This window comes from Acipenser ruthenus, chromosome 14 (assembly GCF_902713425.1).
Source record: "Acipenser ruthenus chromosome 14, fAciRut3.2 maternal haplotype, whole genome shotgun sequence".
NCBI lineage: Eukaryota > Metazoa > Chordata > Actinopteri > Acipenseriformes > Acipenseridae > Acipenser > Acipenser ruthenus.
In genome coordinates, this window is record NC_081202.1 from 30947723 (window position 1) to 30967009 (window position 19287).

The 19287-nt window shown below is 37.9% G+C and overlaps 1 protein-coding gene across 4 annotated transcripts in view; it reads left to right on the top strand.

The window, feature by feature from the left end:
• The first annotated feature begins 1832 nt into the window (after window positions 1-1832).
• dusp16 (dual specificity phosphatase 16) overlaps window positions 1833-19287 on the top strand; it is a 50837-nt gene continuing 33382 nt past the window's right edge. Inside the window, exons 1-4 of one of the 4 annotated variants that reach the window (XM_058986343.1) lie at window positions 1833-2374; window positions 14662-14826; window positions 15071-15352; window positions 16528-16666. In XM_058986343.1, coding sequence (XP_058842326.1) covers window positions 15122-15352; window positions 16528-16666 — 370 coding nt within the window. In that variant the 5' untranslated portion in view covers window positions 1833-2374; window positions 14662-14826; window positions 15071-15121. Of the gene's footprint in view, window positions 2447-2469; window positions 2516-14661; window positions 15353-16527; window positions 16667-19287 lie in introns of those variants that run through there. The other 3 variants (XM_058986342.1, XM_058986344.1, XM_058986345.1) reach the window with 3 other exon arrangements.

Sequence of the window (19287 nt, forward strand, 5' to 3'; positions counted from 1 at the left end):
ACCGGCCGAGGGCTATGGCAGTTCACAGTAATGCCATTTGTGCTTTGCAACGCCCCTGCAACATTCGAGTGGCTGATGGAGAAGGTGTTGGCCGGGGTGCCCCCCACAGAATGCCTGGTTTACCTGGACGAACTGCTGGTCCATGGGAGGACCTTCCAGGCGGCCCTGGCTTCCCTGCGAGAGGTGCTCCGGCGAGTGACGGCGGAGGGCTCAAGCTGCACCCTGAGAAATGCCAACTGATGCGTAGCGAGGTCACCTTCCTGGGGCACTGGGTCGGAGAGGGGGGCATCAGCATGGAGGCCAGGGACTGGCTCACACCTATTAACCCACGCCAACTCAGGGGCTTCCTAGGGCTTGCCTCTTCTTATAGGAGGTTTGTGCAGTTCTTTGCTACCATCGCTGCCCCCCTGTACAGCCTCCTGCGGAAAGAAGAGCCCTTTGTGTGGACCCCCGGGAACCAGGAGGCTTTTTGCTCGACTGAAGAGCGCCCTGTGCCAGTCTCCAGTGCTAGCTCCACCGGACCCCAACTCTCCCTTCCTGCTGGACACCGACACGAGTGACGAGGGGATTGGAGCTGTCTTGTCCCAACTGGGGCCTGAAGGGAGTACTACAGCCAGTCGCTCAGCAAGGCAGAACGCTGCTACTGTGTCACACAAAGAGAGCTTCTGGCGGTGGTTGAGTCGGCCTGCCATTTTCGCCACTACCTCTGTGGACAATGGCTGTTTCGAGAGCCTGAGGGACAGCTGCAGGCCTTTCAATAGAAAATACAACACTGGGCAGGAGAAAGGCATGCCAACGCAGACGCCCTGCCCCCGTCTACTTATAGCCTTGGAGGGGGGGGGGGGGGTTGGAAAGCTGTGAGTGGAAGAATGCATGTAGACTCAACTGGAGTGAGATTGTGAGGGACAGAGCTAAAGGCTGAAAGAGAGTGCCTATCTGTCAAGCGGTGAAAGAGCCCAGAGTGAGTCTTAAGAACAGAGAACGAGAGTGAGTGAGAGTGTTGGAGGAAAGAAAGAGAAGAGGAAAGTGAAAGGAAGAGCAAAGAGAGCGAGGGTGTTATTTTTATTTATTGATTTGGCGTGAACCTCAGCCCAAACAGGGATTCGCTATTATTTTATTTTATTTAGTGCAGTAATTAAAAGCAGCACATTTGGAATCCCATCTGGTCTCCCTGAGTCTTGTTTCACTTCCAATGCAGCGGTTCATTACAATAATAATAATAATAATAATAATGATAATAATAATAATAATAATAATAATAATAATAATAATAATAATACATTATTAAAAAATACATTACGTTGTGGCATTTTTCTTTCATTATTTATTTTACTCACTGCGTCACGCTCTATTTATTAAAATTGTTGATGTGCTTCCAACCTCTCGCAGCTCTGTCTAGCGTCTGGGCTAAATCCCAACAGAAATGAACAGCTACAAAAATGACCGTATACACATAATTGTAGATTCATATTGAATAGATAAACAAAATGAAAACGCAAGGAACACTGGGGAATAAGCACGTACGCCTGTGTTAATCACTTTATAAAAATAATGTTATTCATTAGGTACAGTACACCTGGACCTTTGATGGAAAAACGTGACGTCTGGACACCTTAAGAATAGGTGAACTACTGTATGTTTATCTTTGATTGTTCCTGGTACGGTACCTATCGTATTAGCACATGTTTGTTTCTGTTATATTATCTTTATATTTTGCCAATACTATTTGTCAAAACATGTTTAACATCCAACATTGCTGACAACTCTGCACATGGGAAACCAACAAAGAGTTAACAACAGAGCGGAGCTTTCAGCAAAGAACTGGTAACATTCCCTGGCAGTTAAGTGACTACGATGAGCGAGTTAGCAGGTCATTTGAATACAGCCTGACTTGACTGTATTCGGGCTTCGTTCGAGCTCCTCCCATTATTAGCACAAGCTTAGAGAAACCAAGTATAAACAACATAAGAATTAAAAGTGACCCAATTAACCAAAACTAACGCTGCAGGTCAAGCTGCAATTTTGTAACAATTTCTTGTTCGTTTTTAAGAGTTTCAAACAAAAAATGTATAAACTATAGAATGATAACGTTAAATTATGGTTTTGTTCCTTTAAGAAGTTCGGTTTAGTCAGAGTGGGATTGGTTTCAAATGACGCCATCCTTTTATTTTTATCTCAATTACCTCATCCATGCTTGAAGTTTACTGACCAGTAATTCTTTTTTCTTTTAGTTTCAATTCTTGTTTTGTTTTTTTTGTTTGTTTTTTGTATTGTTTTTAATTCGTAAGTCAAAGCTGGAGCCAATTCCAAGATTTAAGATTTGAGAAGAGTGTGGGCAAATGGACTATCCGGCTACCGGTTTTAGAACAGTGAAGTAAGTTACCAAAAAAAAAAAAAAAAAAAAAAAAAAGAAAGGACAAACTTGAATGTGTGTCAGCGGGGCCTGGTAAGTGTTTCACATGTGTTTGGGGCGTTGGGGAAATTGAAGGGTAATAATGGTACATTTTGGAGACGGGTATGTACAAACAGAGCATTTATATCAAGTTTTTACCGTCTATTATTATTTATTTATTTATGAAATGAAGTATTCTGTTAGCGTCGTTGGAGTGGTTTTATTTTGTTAACTGGTTAAAGTTAACTGGAATCCGTTTAAAACTGCTTGGAAATGGTATCATTTTTATTTAGTACTCTCGAGACACCATAAAGAGCGATATGTAACGTGTATAATCATACAGTGAAAATACGAAAGTCCCCTCCACCTCCCCAAATTATTAATGCTGTGTGCTTATCAGTATTGTCCCATGAAAATGACTTGTCTTGGTGGTTAATGTGAAGACACACTTTTCTGGGTTGATGATACGACCTGTAATGATGGTACAGAGGAATGTGTTCCAAAAAAGTAATAGAAATAGCAGTGTTTTGGGTATGTTGTGTAAGTTTACAGCTATGGCCAAACGTTTTGCATCACCTAGAATTTTAGGACTGAGACAATTGGGTTGAAAAAACCAAACCAAAAAAAACACTACAAGAACATAATTTAAATGTTACATTTAACATAATGTAATCTCAAAAGTCTACCGGTCCATAATAGTAGTGCAGTATTTCATGTTAGATTTCGAAATGTCACATATTTAAATTTGTCTGCTAGCTGCTTATATCTACGCGGTACTACTAGATACACTCCGTATTGTGTAGCTTATATTACATACAGAAATTGATTAACTACTAATGTGATACAAGAAATATGCATGACATTGACAATATTAAAACAAATATCACTATACTTGAAAACAGTTATGTATAAACTAGAATACTAGAAAGCTTTTCTAAATGTTTGATATATAAATGAGAATGTAATTGTCGGTCTATATTAATATCTATATCGTATCATTTAAAAACTTTGCTCTCAATGTTCAGAATTGTGGAAAGTAATAAAACTTTAACGCGTTTTAAAGTAAGGATCTTCTAAATTTCCCAAAATGTGGAATCTAAAGCAATACTATAGAAGATAAAATCTGCACAAGAAGCAATTTGTCATCTAGGTTAGACGGCCAGCTATTGTATTTATTTCTGTTTGACCTTTTGAGAGCAAGAAAACCTGACATTATATAAACAATGCATTACGAAAATACACACACACACATATATATATATATATATATATAGAAAGAAAGAAAGAAAGAAATAACTTCTCTATTTAGTGGTTAGGTAACCTTATATTCCCTCACCATGAGGAAGCTTTGATTTTCGCTCTTGCAGTATTTGCCCTCAAGGTGCAATGTATATTTAATTGTAACAATAAATCAAAGAGTATGCAAATTATGTAACACTGTAGTAAGACAATCAAGATTAAGGTTTACAAACTTTGACTGCACTCAAATTACTTTGGATTTTAACTTTTTTTTCATTCTTTTCAGTTTTAAAAGCAGCATGTTACTAAAATATGTTTTCTTGGTATATACAGTTAAAATAAGTTAAGTTGCCAAGCACCTGAAAATATGAATGTTGTATTTTATATTGTCAGAAATTCCTGCACTGTGAAAATAATTAGTATTACTGAAATGACCGTTATTATTAAAAATCCCTGTGAGGAAAGTGGTCAGTTCATAAGCCATTTGACTCCATATTTTCAGTGTTGTGGAAACTCATTACATCTAACATTTGACCTGTGACTTAAGATGGCTGCCATAACATAAGAAAAGTTATGAACAAGAGGCTGTTGGACTCATAAATGCTTATCTTGTTCATAGTAATTAATTTATCCCACTACTTTATGTTGTTGGTTCTTAAAGAGTAAGTAGCGGGGTTCCGAAAAATATAACGTTTTATGTCCCCACATGTTGCTACAACTGTAAGTAACGCACCTGCAATTTCTTTTCATTGTTAACATCCTGACAATGTTCTACCCAATGTCTTTAGTCTGTTTCAAAGTTATTTTCAAAATGGCCGCTCTAGTGCACTGGGGTTTGAGATCTGTCCTCCTAAATCACTGCAGGAAGAGCGATTTTAATAAATAAATAAATAAATAAATAAACTTTTCTGTTCCGTACCACATCATGGATCATTATTCAGAGGTGCAAATCATTTTAAAAATTGGTGCTAAACTGTTTTGAAAGTTTAGCACCAGAGAACCTGCTGACGCCAAATTATCCAACCCCAACCTAATCAAGCGCCCCCCTCTCCACTCTACAATCCTTTTTTAGTGTTTTGTGGATGAGTGTGGGTGGGACGTGTGCAGGAGCACCCAGAGAAATATTTCACATGGTGCGCAAAACCGAACCACACTAACATCCCTCCATGCTGATAAAGACACTGCCTCACCATGCTGGAAAGTGTTTCAGCCAATCAGAATGCTGCATTTTTGTTTCACAGCACCTACACTGTCACACTTGAAAACTGCAATCAAATTGCATTACCGTTTCCCTTTCTAAACATTACTTAGGCTGGTTCGTTTGGATGTGAACTAGTCCTTTTCCATTTTTTTTTCAGGACCGAGTCCATTTGTGTTCACAATGCAGTTTTCAAGTGAACTCGGTTCGTTTATATGGTGTGTGAACCAGATGTTTACACTGTTCTGCAAGGCGTATTGAAGATGGCAGCTATTGATGTATTACTCTAGTTTTTAATGTAGCATGTTTTAGATTCTTACATATTGGAAGAAATCACTGGGGGAGCACTTCGCTAATTTAATTAATACATGTCAGGGGTGTGCAATTCGTATCTCCCAACGCCTGGGACAACAAGATTTGCCGTTATACTTTGCCCATCAGACAAGTTGTTTTTATGTATTTATATGTCTTATGTTCGTTCTGTTGCTAGAAAGACACTCCAGCTATATTTCTAGAAAGCCACACAAATTTCTGAAAACTGAATTGTGGAAGTCTAGCACCTACACAAACAAGTGTTTACGTCCCACCGCATCACTTCTGACTGGCTAGCTGTGGGAAAAAGAACTGATCTGCTATTGGCTACAAAGAAACCCAGAAATGGATGCCTGAGAGCCTCTGGCAACACTCAGACTAATCTTTTAAACATAAGGGATTTTCTATGTATTTTGTAAATTAGCAAATAAGTGGTACTGCTTTCTTTATGCATGAACCTGACGTTTTAAATGCACCAATCTAGTAAAGATACAAAAAATAAACACAATAGTGTTTACTGTTTAGAAGCATTTCGAGACAAAATTTCCCTGGCAAAAAAAAAAAATCTTTAGATTTTAGTATTGCTAACCAAGTTTTCTGTTTACTATATATATATATATATATATATATATATATATATATATATATATATATATATATGAGTTATCCCTAGATTTGAACAGAAGCGATATTAGTTATTTATTGGACATGCACAATCCATTGATTTGTGAAACTATTAAAACATGAAGATTGCCAAATATGTTTAATGATAGAAATTAAATGCATATATATCATATTTTAAAATAAAATACACTAAATCTAATGGCACTGTGTATGTATGTATTTATTTTTCAGTGAGAGTAGTGCAGGGAAAGAATCTTGCCCTCCACAAACCAAAAAAAATAAAAATAGAAATATAATAGAAATAAACAAAAGAAAAAACATTTTGATTGATTAAGCCTACTGTAAATATTGTGTGCATTTTGGTAGAAAAACATTAAACAAATGGAGAGAAACTTGACAGGTTATACACCAGTCCTTTAAAAATCTGGGGTTCAGCAGTTACAAAACTGAAAGAACGTCAAGAAAAACCAGAATTCCACAAAGCAGCAGTAATAGTTTTGTATCTGTGATGCAACAAAATCAAACACCTGTACATCAGGAGTTAGATTCAGCTTAGAGAAAGAGTGAAAAAAAAAACCAAAACAGGCAGAAGCTATTTTATATTTGAATACCTCCCAAGTATTGCTTATTATAGTAGTACTCTTAGTATGTTACTTAAATTTACTAGCAAATGTGTTCCAAACTGAACGGAAAGGAACATTTCCTTAAAGTATGTTACAAATTTGTTGAGGTGAGGTGAGGTCACAGGGAACCTTTTGTGTATCTTGAAGAATTTAGTGAACCCGTCAAGCTACAAGGCTAGATCCGCCCCTGTTAATCCCTAATTGATTGATTGTGTTCACTGTTAAATAAAACCAACATCCTACAAGTTCTATTCTACTTTTTTTGCGTGTGTTTTGTGCTACAGGGAGGGAGCAAGTAGATTTTTTTTTTTTTTTGTCCCTTGGACTTTTTTTTTTTTCAGAAATTGCACACCCCTGCATGTATTGAATGCCTAGGAGAATAATGCAGGTTACACAAATCTGCACAGTTCTCCTACTGTCGGCATTAAACAAAGTAATTAAGAAACGACTGAATATATTTTATTTTTGTGAGTTTTGTTTTGTCCAGTTTGGTTTGGATTTTGGTGTCTGACCAAATTTCTGTCAGTTTCAGTTTCTCCCACTGTCCAGATTTCCACAGTGAAAAACTGGGACTTTTTTTTTTTCTTCAGTTCACTGATGCCATACCAGCTCTGAAGCCATTCAAATAACAGTATATAACACAATAATAGTTTAATAATTAAACATTGAGGTGGTCTCTGAGTGGCTCATCCAGTTAATGCGCTGCTGCGGGGAGTGCAGGATGAGTCACACAGTTTGGACGGTGCCAGTTTGCATCCATGCTGTAGAAAGATGCCGAACTTTGCTGGGGACCCTGAGGGGGGTGTCACATTGGCTCTGGCGCTCCTGGGGCGGGGGGTGGGAAACCGGCAGGGACTTGTTCTCCTCATCACGCAACAGCGACCCCTACTGGCCAGACACAGAGCACAGTAGATAAGAAGCGGGACGGATCTCTGTCTTCCAGGATCGGTAACCCACCCACTTCTGCTCCGGGTTGATTGGCGTAAAAGTGATTCTGGCTTTAGGCTTGTGAGATCGGATGACGTTCATACGCCCTCAAAAGGTTCGTGTTGTGTTAATACATTACTCTGCTATTAACTTGTAGATCACACTGATTTTGTTTTGTACTTTTAATAAAAAGCAAATTACAAATTAAGTCTGAAATGGACAATCCCAGTTTTCACTGGATGTCTGGTAACACTAATGTAAACTACGCGCAAAATGTTTACTTCCGAGTCAGGTTGCCTTGTGTTGTTCGTTTCCTATGTGCACAAGGACCGAGTAAGGCTGTTGTTCTCGTTGACATTTAGCAAGTGAACCAGACTCGGTGTGTTTGCCAAACAGACCGAGACCACCTTTTAGGTGGACTTGGTATGGTTAGTTTCCCAGACAGATTTTGTTGTTCACACTTCACACCAAACGTACCTGTGTGGACCAAACCCTCTAAACGAACCCAGTGTGAACACAGTCTTAAACTAAGGGGAAAAACTATCGCTCATATTTCATGCTGGTTCCATTTCTAATCATTACTCTTGCATCACTACAACTAATGTAATCCTTACTCGCCCCCGAAGCATGGCGTATAATTCGTTTTTTGTGACAAAACACCCAGTAAATAAAATAAAACATCAATAATAACACAACTTGGAAATGATGTGTTAATGATTAGGAGAATGTATATTTAACTTTAATATAAAACACTGATAAAATTACATTTTAAATGTGCACTTACCATGCTCAATCCTGGAATTCAGAATTCAGATCATGCAGTTCTAACATTCAATGCCGCCAATGTATTTTACGGCACTTAAAACTCCACTGCCATTACTGCCAGAATCACGGTTTGGTGCTTTTACTGTTTTCCCCTCCTCATCCGATATTTTTTCTGGATCATCAGAAGAAAGATTTTTGCTCTTTTTTTTTTGAAGGCTTCAACCAAACTTATCTGCTTCGTTTTGCTCGTTACTACCACTAAATAAACAGTACAATTCTATAAGCCTAAAATGTCTGTTTCTTGTCCACATTATGAAGCCAAAATTTTGCAAAACAATGGTAAGCACAGTGAGTAACGTGCATACGACTTAGGCACCAATTGTCATGTAGTCCAGACCCAATGAGAAACGATCACTATCGTTGCTGAGAGAAAAAAAAAAAAGTAAACATGTCTACTGGCGCCAGAATGTTATGTTTTTTTTATAACCCCTGTTATTGATGTAACAGTTTACGTAATGTATTTTCACTGCCTAAATCCAACTAGTAATGCTTCTCATTTTGTTTGCCAGTAGTGAGAGTTATTGGTGCACAACATAGTGGTTGAGAATGCTTGTGTCCCTACAGCTAGTGTTAGAGAACACACTTGATCAGGTCTGCATTTTTATAAAGTGTAGTATAAAGGAGGATTTGTTAATCTTTTTTAAACAATCATATTCAGAGGTGATGCTATAGTAACTAAATCAAGTAGACAAATGTTTTAGCTAATGCCTCAACCTAACACAATAAGAGAGATATACTATTCTCAAAGAACTGTTGACTATTTTAACAAAAAATAAAATATGATCATAAAAACATTCTTTAACTGAATATAGGAACCAATGTCTGTCGTACAGATGGCTCTAAGAATGTCGTAAACTGACATAATGGGGTGCTGGTGCTTTTAAATGCTATCTTGCACAGTTACAAAGTGAGTTAAGGAAAATGTAAAAAAAAAAAAAAAAAATCACTAATGCTGGATATACCATATAACAACACTGATCTGATATCTGACTGTATATAATGACATTATTCTTCATTACTTTATGGGATAATGGTCTGTAATCACTAAGTAATACATGCCATAGGTCTGTTACACAGTTTAGAAACTGGCAATTTTGTGAGCTCCGTGGCTGCATATTTGTAGCTGTAGATTTTTCAGAACCAAACAAAAATGCATAATGGCAATATTTGTATTGTACTGAAATCAAGGCAATGGCCACAACATGCTAATAATTTAATGAAAGGTTTTTGCATTGCCTAAATGTGGCTAGTAGGGCAGGTATACAGCTGATCCACAAACTGGCAATATTACTGGTACTGGGTGGTTTATAGTGAGCATAATACAGTATGTGAGACATGTTACAATTCACTCCTATATTTGGGCTTGTGAACTTGCAAGATACCAGTATAAATAGGGGTTAATTTGTGCGATCACACCGGATCCCAGATCCGGCACCTTTTGTCTGACAGGTGAGAATTGAACAGGGTTTGTTGCAAAAAAGCGCTCTAGTCTCAATACACAAGATGCATAGAAAATGTTTTTCTGTTCCCATGAATTGAATAACAAAAGTGTACTGTAACAAATATTACTGGTGGTTCTGCATTCCAAATGGCAAAACGCAAAAGTACTCAAGTTCTCAACAAAAGTGTCATCACTCATTAAGGTCTGAAAAAAGGGTAGCAGACCAGGCATGGGTTACATAAATACATGCATGCTGTATAATAATTAACTTTTAATGGAAGTATAGGTGATTTATTTTATTAAACTGTCTGCATACAAGCAGCGATGTGTAAAACTATGTTCTTAATATAACTCTATACAGAGACACACACACACACAAACTTATTTTTATAGGAAAACTATTTCAAAATGTTTTGACTTTCAATAGGTGTATTTTTATACCCACGTTTTTTAAAATGCTTCTTGCATGTTGACTATAATAATAATAATAATAATAATAATAATAATAATAATAATAATAATAATAATAATAATAATAGTAATAATAATTAATAATTAATAAATAATAATAGCACACCACCCAACCGTGGGAATTTGGAAACTTGGCGCCTATGAAATCCGGTACCTTTTTGCTTAAAAATTAACCCTGGAGTATAAATATAAAAAACTGATGACAAGATTGGACTAAGACATTGGGCTCTTCACAAAGCTTTAACTCATGAGACTTGGCTTCTTTACAAAGACTACTGAAAAATACTCAGTACTTTAAAAAAACTTTTGAATTTTTTCATACAAGTTTTTAGTTTTAGTTTTACTTCATAGTTTTTAATAAAACAAGACTTTTAGGTTTAGGGTCAGCAAAAACAAAATGTTGTAAGAAGAGCCAAGGTCTCAGCCAGTGTAAATTACTAGACAGAAAGTTCATGTTCTGTTGCTTCCTGTAAACAATGATAACATGAAATTTCTCCCACTCCTCTATACATTCCTGACTTGTGCCATATTGAGAGCTGAATGTTAATTTAATGAACACAGAGGCAGGGTTTCCATTGAAAAATAAAAATGTCTCACCTTTTTTCACGCTGTTTTGGTAGTACCTACCTTTTGGGTAATTTGTGTTGCCATGTAGTTTTCTTTTAGGGAGAGAAATTCTCCATATATATATATATAATATAATATATATATATGAGTGAAGGAAACAAACCCACATATAAAAAAAATAAATACCAACATTCCTTAAAGCGCTGTGTACCACCCATGTATTATTTGCTAAACATTTTTTACTGCACATCTATTTATTATAAACTTAATATACACGTACATATATGATACATACACGTTTTCCTGCAGAACCATAGCTTCAGTATTTCTGGACCTTATCATAGTCTATGAACTGAGCTCAAATCCAAAATACTGGTATGGGGGTGTGGAATTAAAAAAGAAAAACTTGTCCATAGGACAAAATGCGAGAAAAATCTACTTGCCCCCTCCCCCGTCGCACAAAACGCACACAAAAAATTAGAATATAACGAGTAGGATTTTGCTTTTATTTAACAGTGAACACAATCAATCATTTGGTGGTTTTAATAAACATTTTTGCTTTATGAAATTAAAAAGTGGCAAAGGCAGCATTATTGCTGGCACTAGGTTTACAGGCTCGTCATTTTTATTTTTATTTTTTCTCTGATACATGGTTAAAACTAGTTATTTCCTGATGTTTTATTTAAATGCTATCTGTTATTATACAGCACACTTACCTCACGCAGAAAAATAAAAATAACACAGCTGCCTTCATTTTAGGAATAATGGCAAGTTATGATGACGTGTCGCTTAAAATAATAAACCATGCAGCCTTATAAAGACATGGGGAATACGAACCATTTGCATTACTGGCAGTCTGTAGTTTTCATAGGGCACATTATAAAATGCTTTGCTGGAGAGAAGGACACATCTGGTGTCAATTGGAGCCCTCCTAAGTTTTATAATATATATATTAAACACAAATAAAATAGGATTTTTTTATTTGTTACTGGGGATCCAATGTACCAGCAGTCAGAGGTTGCGTTAATGCAAAATGTTGCATCCTAGATGTAAATTAAGTCCAATGGATGGAAAAATATTTTGTCGTGCGTTTCACAGGATGCAGATGAAAATACTTAAACAAAAAAAATTAAAACAGCATTTACCAAGTACACTCCTGAAGGTGGCAGCATTAAGCCTGAGTACTGTATTGCTTTTCAGACGTTTGTGGCGGTCAGACTAGTGTGTGTCAAAATGGCAAAGCAGATGTCGATCGGGAGTTTCTTTTCTAAGCAGTCAGCATCTAATGAAAAAGATCAGCAGCCTTCTACTACTGCAGGAGAGTGTGTGAGTACATCAGTGACCAAAGCAGTAGGCAATAATGCAGAAAAACGCAAGTGAAAAATCAGTTCATATAACTCTGAATGGGAGAAGAGATACTTGAGGCTTGTTTATCGAGACGGCAAAATTTACTGTCACGTTTGTGAAAAGTTTCTGTGCAGAAAAATGCATATACACGCGGATGTACAGATTTTCAAGAATCTTCGCTTAAAAGGCACAAACATGGCGATGCTGTTATAGGAATGCAGAAAAAAATGAAAACGCTTGTAGGTGAAGGTAAAAAACAGAGCTCAGAATCCCGTCTGATTACCAGGCGCTCAGTCTATTGGATGGGGCAAGAAGAGATAACAAATGAGAAGTTCTCTCCAACGCGACTTCAGAGCTTAAATACAAACCTCAAACTTGATGATTTTATATAGACATCACTCACCTGTGACACGCATGCAGCATGCCTTAGCCGAGTGTGTAAGGGAAGAAATTATCCAGGAAGTAAGTGCAAGTTCTTTTGCTGGAATTTTCATTAATGAAACAGTCAATGTAAATATTAAGGAGAAATAGATTTTTTTATGTATGCTACATGAAATCAAAGCTGCTTCTCAGCTGATTGGTCATTTTGACTTGCCTGAAACTATAACCAATAAAATTACATGTGTTCTACAACAGCGGACTATCCCACCACATACATGTTACTTGATGTGATGCCCATCATGGACAGACTCAATAAATTCTTTCAATTAGAGAATGTAAACCTTGGCCTGATCAAACCGTCAGTAAAGACAGTTTAGATTTGCTTGGTGATTTACTTCCCTCTAGCGGTGACAGAGAGGCAGACTGAGCGAGAGATCAAAGACCAGCACTTCAAGGGACACAAACTTAAGTTCTCTTGTCAGACAAATGTAAATAACTATAAAGCCACGAGACTGGAAGTTATTCAAGAACTCGGATCAAACCTTGAGAGCAGGTTTGTGCCTTCTGACACGATCAATGCTTTCGACGTTGTTTTTAACCAGGTGGCATTTCCGACTGATGGTAGGGAACTACGCGCCTACGGAAAAGAAGCTTTGGAACATCTGATTCAATGTTTTTTGTGCAGAGACCCAAGGCATACCGCTGGTTACAGATGCTGACGACTTAACAAATGAATTTCTGCCCTTTTGAACTCGCAATAAAGAACCACGGCGGATTGAACTTCACATGTACTTGTCAGGCATTGACAACAGACTATGCGGATATTTTCCCACAGTTCAAGACTTTCAAACATAGCCCTTGTCATACCCGTCTCTACAGTGGAATGCGAATGTGGTTTCAGTGCTCAATCGCATTCTCAACTCCGAGAAGCCGTTTAACTGAAGCACACAGCGAAGACTTGATGATTCTTTTGCTGGATGTACCTTTTGACTGTGTTTTTAAAGGATTTTGCTCACATTTTTTCACGTTTTTTCCCCTATATGTGCCACTGTTGCTAAGAAAGAAAAACAACCCAGCTAAACTGCTCTATACACACTCTTCTCATTAAGAATACCACTGGGATATTTTGTGAAAGCTATCTGATAGGATTTTCTTCATTGACTCGAATGTTTCTAATTCAGAAATACAGGATGCAGTTACAACATTCCATGATCAGACCCCCACCTCACGGCTCTTTTTTTTTCTCTGCTGCATAAATTATTCTGGGACTAGGGCAGAAACCCATGAATGGGAGAATATTCTTCCACTGAAGAACAGTTTCAACATTTTTGCACCCCCGCGGGTTGCCCAGGACTGAACTGTGGTCACCAGTAGATAGTAAGTTGACCCATTACTAAACTTAAAAAACAGCATATGCGATGAGGTGGGGAACAGCTCAAAATGTAGTTGCACAAGGAGGAGGAATGTGGCAGGGCTGGTGTAAATAGTGAGGTGATGTGTTTTATTTAAGTTTCGCAGGGCTAGGGTTAATTCCATCCCTGCTGAATACACGTGTGGAATGTTGCTATGTCTTAGTTGAATAATGGATCATCAATCAAGTGCCAGTCACATGGTGTAAGAAGGAGAGAAATCCTTTGTTTGGTGGAGAGTAGGTTGAGTTTTTGAATTGTGTTTGTGTTATGGACTGTTTAGTGAAGGGCAATGCCCAGCCTGAGCAGTAGTGTTATTTTATTTTGGCCCCTGTGCTTTCTGTTGTGTATAATAAACGTGCACAACAGCACCCAAAACTGCAGCGTCTGACTCTGGGTTTGCTTTCTTGCCGCTGACGAGCCTTGACCGCAATGCTACCCTGCTACAGACTCTAAAATGCCATGTCATTGTAAATGCCTTAATTCTTCTGTACATTACTGCAATACCTATAAATAGTTAGTTGTGAAGCAAGTGGCTGTTCCACAGCATTGTGGTCTTGGCTGGTTTCTTGAAGTAGAACCCCTAAGAAACAAAACTTAAACCACCTGATTTTCTTTACTTACTTTATTGCTACAGTAGCAGTTAATAACATGGTCCCTAAAGCATTGGTGAGTGTAGTATTGCAGTCACACCCTACTTTTATAAACACAGTTGCTCAGAATATTATGAATAGCCTTCAGATTAGTAGAAGAGGTGCCACATTGAAGACATTTCAAAGTTTCTAAAAACATTGTTGTCAAGACTGAGAGGGAAGGCGGTTGAGTCACAAATAATGGCCACTCATAATCAAAACCTGAACACGGCACAAACTAAAAATACATGCCTTTTTATCTTCTCTTTGCAGATAAATACTTAAGTGTGAAGAATAGACTGGATAAGGGTGCAGAATGATGTAATCCCCAGGCTGCCTGAAGTGTCTTTTGTCCCAATTGTGCGATGGTGTGAAACTCTCCCCACCCCCCCAAACATCTTCCTCTGAATCAGATGTGGTGTTGAAGCAGCAACTGCGGTATCATCTTACTGTTTGGCAGGGATCCTGTTTTTTTTTTTTTTTTTTTTTTTTTTTAAAACAACCAAAGAAAATAAAACAAACACGCACACATAGAGCAGCGATTTCCTTTTGAACATTTTATTCCTTTTGAAATGGCCTCTGCTTTTCTTCTGCTGGGCTTCACCAGCATGACATCATGCATCTCTGACACAATGAAACTGTTTATTCCCTGAGGACCTTTCTACTTACGTCATTGTTCTAGATTGTGAAAGAAGGCGAGTGAGGGGGAGAGAGACAGGACTGTTTTAGTACCATGGCGGAACTGAAGAGCGGAGTTGAGGGGATGGCAGCAGAGAGTCTGGTGGCCCGTCTGGAGAGTGGCACAGGCAGGGTGCTTCTCATTGATAGCCGCCCTTTTGTGGAATACAACACCTCACACATCCTGGAGGCTGTCAACATCAACTGCTCCAAACTGATGAAGAGGAGGCTGCAGCAGGACAAAGTGTTAATCACAGAGCTCATTCAACACTCTGCCAAGAAAAAGGTGGGCGACGCCTAGACGTGGTGTTCTTTTAGTTGTAACACATCTAGGTGTTAAATGTTGATATTTTGATTAAATATGTCAGATATTAATGATGGCCTTGGACAACAGTACAAGTTAGTGTTACAGAACACTCTGCAAGGTTTACAAGAAACTTTGTTACATTTGCTGTGTCCCATTTTGTCTATCACAGTGTTCTATTTTTAAACATATTCCTGACTCCTCTTGAATTTTCTAATCACACATTATGGGTCATAAATCAACTCTGCAATACATTTCTCAATATTTAGTCAGGAACGTTCACAAATAAGGAAAAAGAATCTCCAGGTATCACAATGTATCTAGATCACGCTCCTTCCTGCAAAAATGGTGGTTTTCTATTCCCACAGTATGCCATTCATTTGGAGCACCAGAATTGTTGCAGGAGGGAGCATGAAGTGCATACGTGTTTAGAAGAGAGAATTTTCCTGGTGAACGTTCCAGAGAAACTTTTTTTTCAACTAATATTAGTTGAAAAAAAATTAGGTTTACAAAAAACCCCCCAAAAAACAGGAATATGTTAAAGAAATTGCTGCAATATGGACAAAGCAGGGTACAACACATTTAAAGTAATGTGTTTCTTTTAAACACTGCAGGGGGTTTGGTAACACTTTAATAAAATATTGATATACATATACACTGTTGCACACATGTAGTTTGCAGCATATAGTATGAGAGGGCTTATCATGGTGAGTTTTCTGATTGTCTAGTTAAATCATATAAACCCCACACAAGCTTACATTGTGCATGCCAGTTCCATTGTCCCTCACCTTGCCTGAGCACAAAAATCCCTAGTATTAATAATCTAAAGTAATTAAATAAACATATTAATACATATCTTAAGAACCTGTCATCCACCTGTGATGAAACTTTGCATGGATATTCTTTTGCACAAGTTGATGAATCATTTACATTGCATTAGTATGTGGTTCGGAAATAACATTTTGCATGGATATTTGTCAAGTTATTTTGCAAAAATGAATGCCAACCTAACAGAATGGGTAAAAGCATTCTATCCAGAGAAGAGGAAGTTATTTCACATGCTGTGAATGTAATTTTTCATACTTGAACTAGTGAAGACACTATTGTCCGTGATGCTCTGTACAGCTATTAATAGTATCTCCTGTTCATAATTCCAGCTGGAGATGGACTGCAGTCAGGAGGTTGTCGTGTATGACCAGAGCTCCCAGGCTGTGACTACTCTATCTTCTGACTGCTTCCTCACAGTGCTGCTAGCCAAGCTGGAGAAGAGCTTCTGTTCAGTGCACCTACTTTCAGGTAGGCCCATGCTTCTAAACAGCCTCAGCAGTTTTCAAAGAATTGAGAGTAGGGGCTAAGGTGGCCGGCTAATTAACTTTCTTCTACAATCTGTTAAAAGCTGGCTTGGTGCTCAAAACTTCTAGTCGTCCTCAATGATCCACATCACACAACCATAGCACAGTTTGATACAGATGCTTTAAAGAGACCGAGGACTGGATGACGGGGTGAGTTGAGGTCAGGACTAAGGTGCCCTCTCTGAGTTGTGGGGGAAACTGAATTCTACCCAAGAAAAACGCTTCTCAAAATATCCATCAATGCATCTAAAGGTTAAAGTGCAACTACAAACTGCTACATCCTATATTAAGCAATACAGTTCATGTGAGAGTGAGGACCTATGAGAGTGCATCTCAGTCCTGACCACAACAGCTTGTAAAAGACAACAGAAAGCTTTAAACAGGCAAACTGAATGCTTGGTTATACTATATATTCAAAAAGTGTGGAGTACAATCCAAAGGAAGTTATGATGAGATTATGAGTACCAAAGGAACATTGTTGTCCTTGAGAGAGACCAACGGAGAACAATCAGACTAATCCCAGGTCTTAAAGGACTGAAGAAAGGTTGAGGGAACTGAATTTGTTTAGCCTAGAAAAAAAGATTAATTGGGGAGGATTTGGTTTAAATCATAAAGGAGTTGACGAAGTTTACCAATACTTGAAGTGCAGCACAGAAATCAGGACTAGTTAACATTTGAGTGGAGACAGAGTGAGAGTATCGAATGGGTTATTTTGCCATGTTATTGATGCTGAATCATTGGAATACTTTAAGACTTGATTTCACAAAGTATTTTGATCAGTCAGCTACTAGAAACCAGACTGTCATTGACTCTGAATGGCTCCCTCTCATTTGTAAAATTCTTATGTTCTTATGTATAGGAATTGAAGTTCAAGCATTTTCAACCCTTATTAATATAACAAGATTCTTAAAGTTTTGTGTCGGCTGCAGTTCTGGTCTTGTGCAATTCATCTGTTTTGTTGGTTCAGTAAAAGAAAAACCACTGCCCATTTTTATTGCTTTATAGGAAGAAAGCTACTATAAAATACTATTAACATTTACACAAGGTAAATAAAATATGATGTGCAACATGAAAATGGAGAACATAAGAAATAAAAAGCTAGACAATAGTTTAATATACTTCAGGTTTATTACGTGTATTTTCAGAAACCTTATTGGGAAATCAATTTTAGAATGTCTGCTACAGTAAAGTCATGTCAAGGGCAGTTCATCCCTGTAAAGCAAAACGTTTGCATTATAAGGGTGAGAAATATGTCCACATTTACAATGGCACATTTTTGTATTGTTTTTAACAGTGTTTATAGAGACAGTTCCACAGCCAAAGTTTATTACACAGTAATCGCACCACTGCGTCATCATCCTCATAATATTGTCTCAAAAGCCCTTTGACACACAACTAAGGTCCATAACACTGTGTATGATTCAGAGGTTTATTCAGTGTGATACCAAGGTGGGATATGTCCAGTCATACAAAAGTCCAAAGAGGTAATGTCATGTGTAAAACCACTGGGATCTTGTGTAATTTTACTATTCTTTTCTATTATATTAAAAACTGCACTGTCCTCCAATCATTGTCAATTTTTACACCTCGATAATATAATTCAAAGTTGTCTGTCCATTCCCTTTTAAAAGGTTCCCACAGTAAAAGCATAGCAACGTGTAATAAAGCCGGGTAAAGCATAGGCAGTGCTTGAGTCCCAAAAAAGGAAGTGCCAGAACACACTATATTTCAACGATAATTTCAATGACAGTTAAAAATTAATTAAAGCCCGATTCACCCAGGACTAAAAATAGTCACATAAACCGATGATTTCGGAATTTTTACCGACATCGGTGAGATTGTCCCATTCAAACTGTCCATTTCTTTTTATCCTAGATAATTCTCAGGTGCTCCGATTTCGGATGCAAGTTTACAGAAAACAACAATACATGTACAGTGCCGTGAAAGTATTTGCCCCCTGTCTGATTTTCTGCATTTTTGCATATTTGACACTGAATGTTATCAGATCTTCAACCAAAACCTAATATTAGATAAAAGGGATTACTTTTTCACACAGGGGCATTGGGTGTTGCATAACTTTTAGCAGCAAAAACTGCAACCCAACGCTTTAGCAGCAATAACTGCAACCCAACGCTTCCTGTGGTTATTGATTAGTCTCTCACAGTGCCGTGGAGGAATTTTGGCCCACTCCTCCATGCAGAACTGCTTCAATTCAGTGACATTTGTGGGTTTTCGAGCATGAACTGCTAGTTTCAGGTCCTGCCACAACATCTCAATGGGGTTTATGTCTGGACTTTGACTAGGCCATTCCAAAACTTTAAATTTCTTGTTCTTCAACCATTCTAATGTAGACTTGCTTGTGTGTTTCGGATCGTTGTCTTGCTGTATGACCCAGCTACGCTTCAGCTTCAGCTCACGGACAGATGGCCTGACATTCTCCTGTAGAATTCTCTGATACAGAGCAGAATTCATGGTTCCTTCAATGATGGCAAGGCGTCCAGGTCCTGATGCAGCAAAGCATCCCCAAACCATGACACTACCACCACCATGCTTGACCGTTGGTAT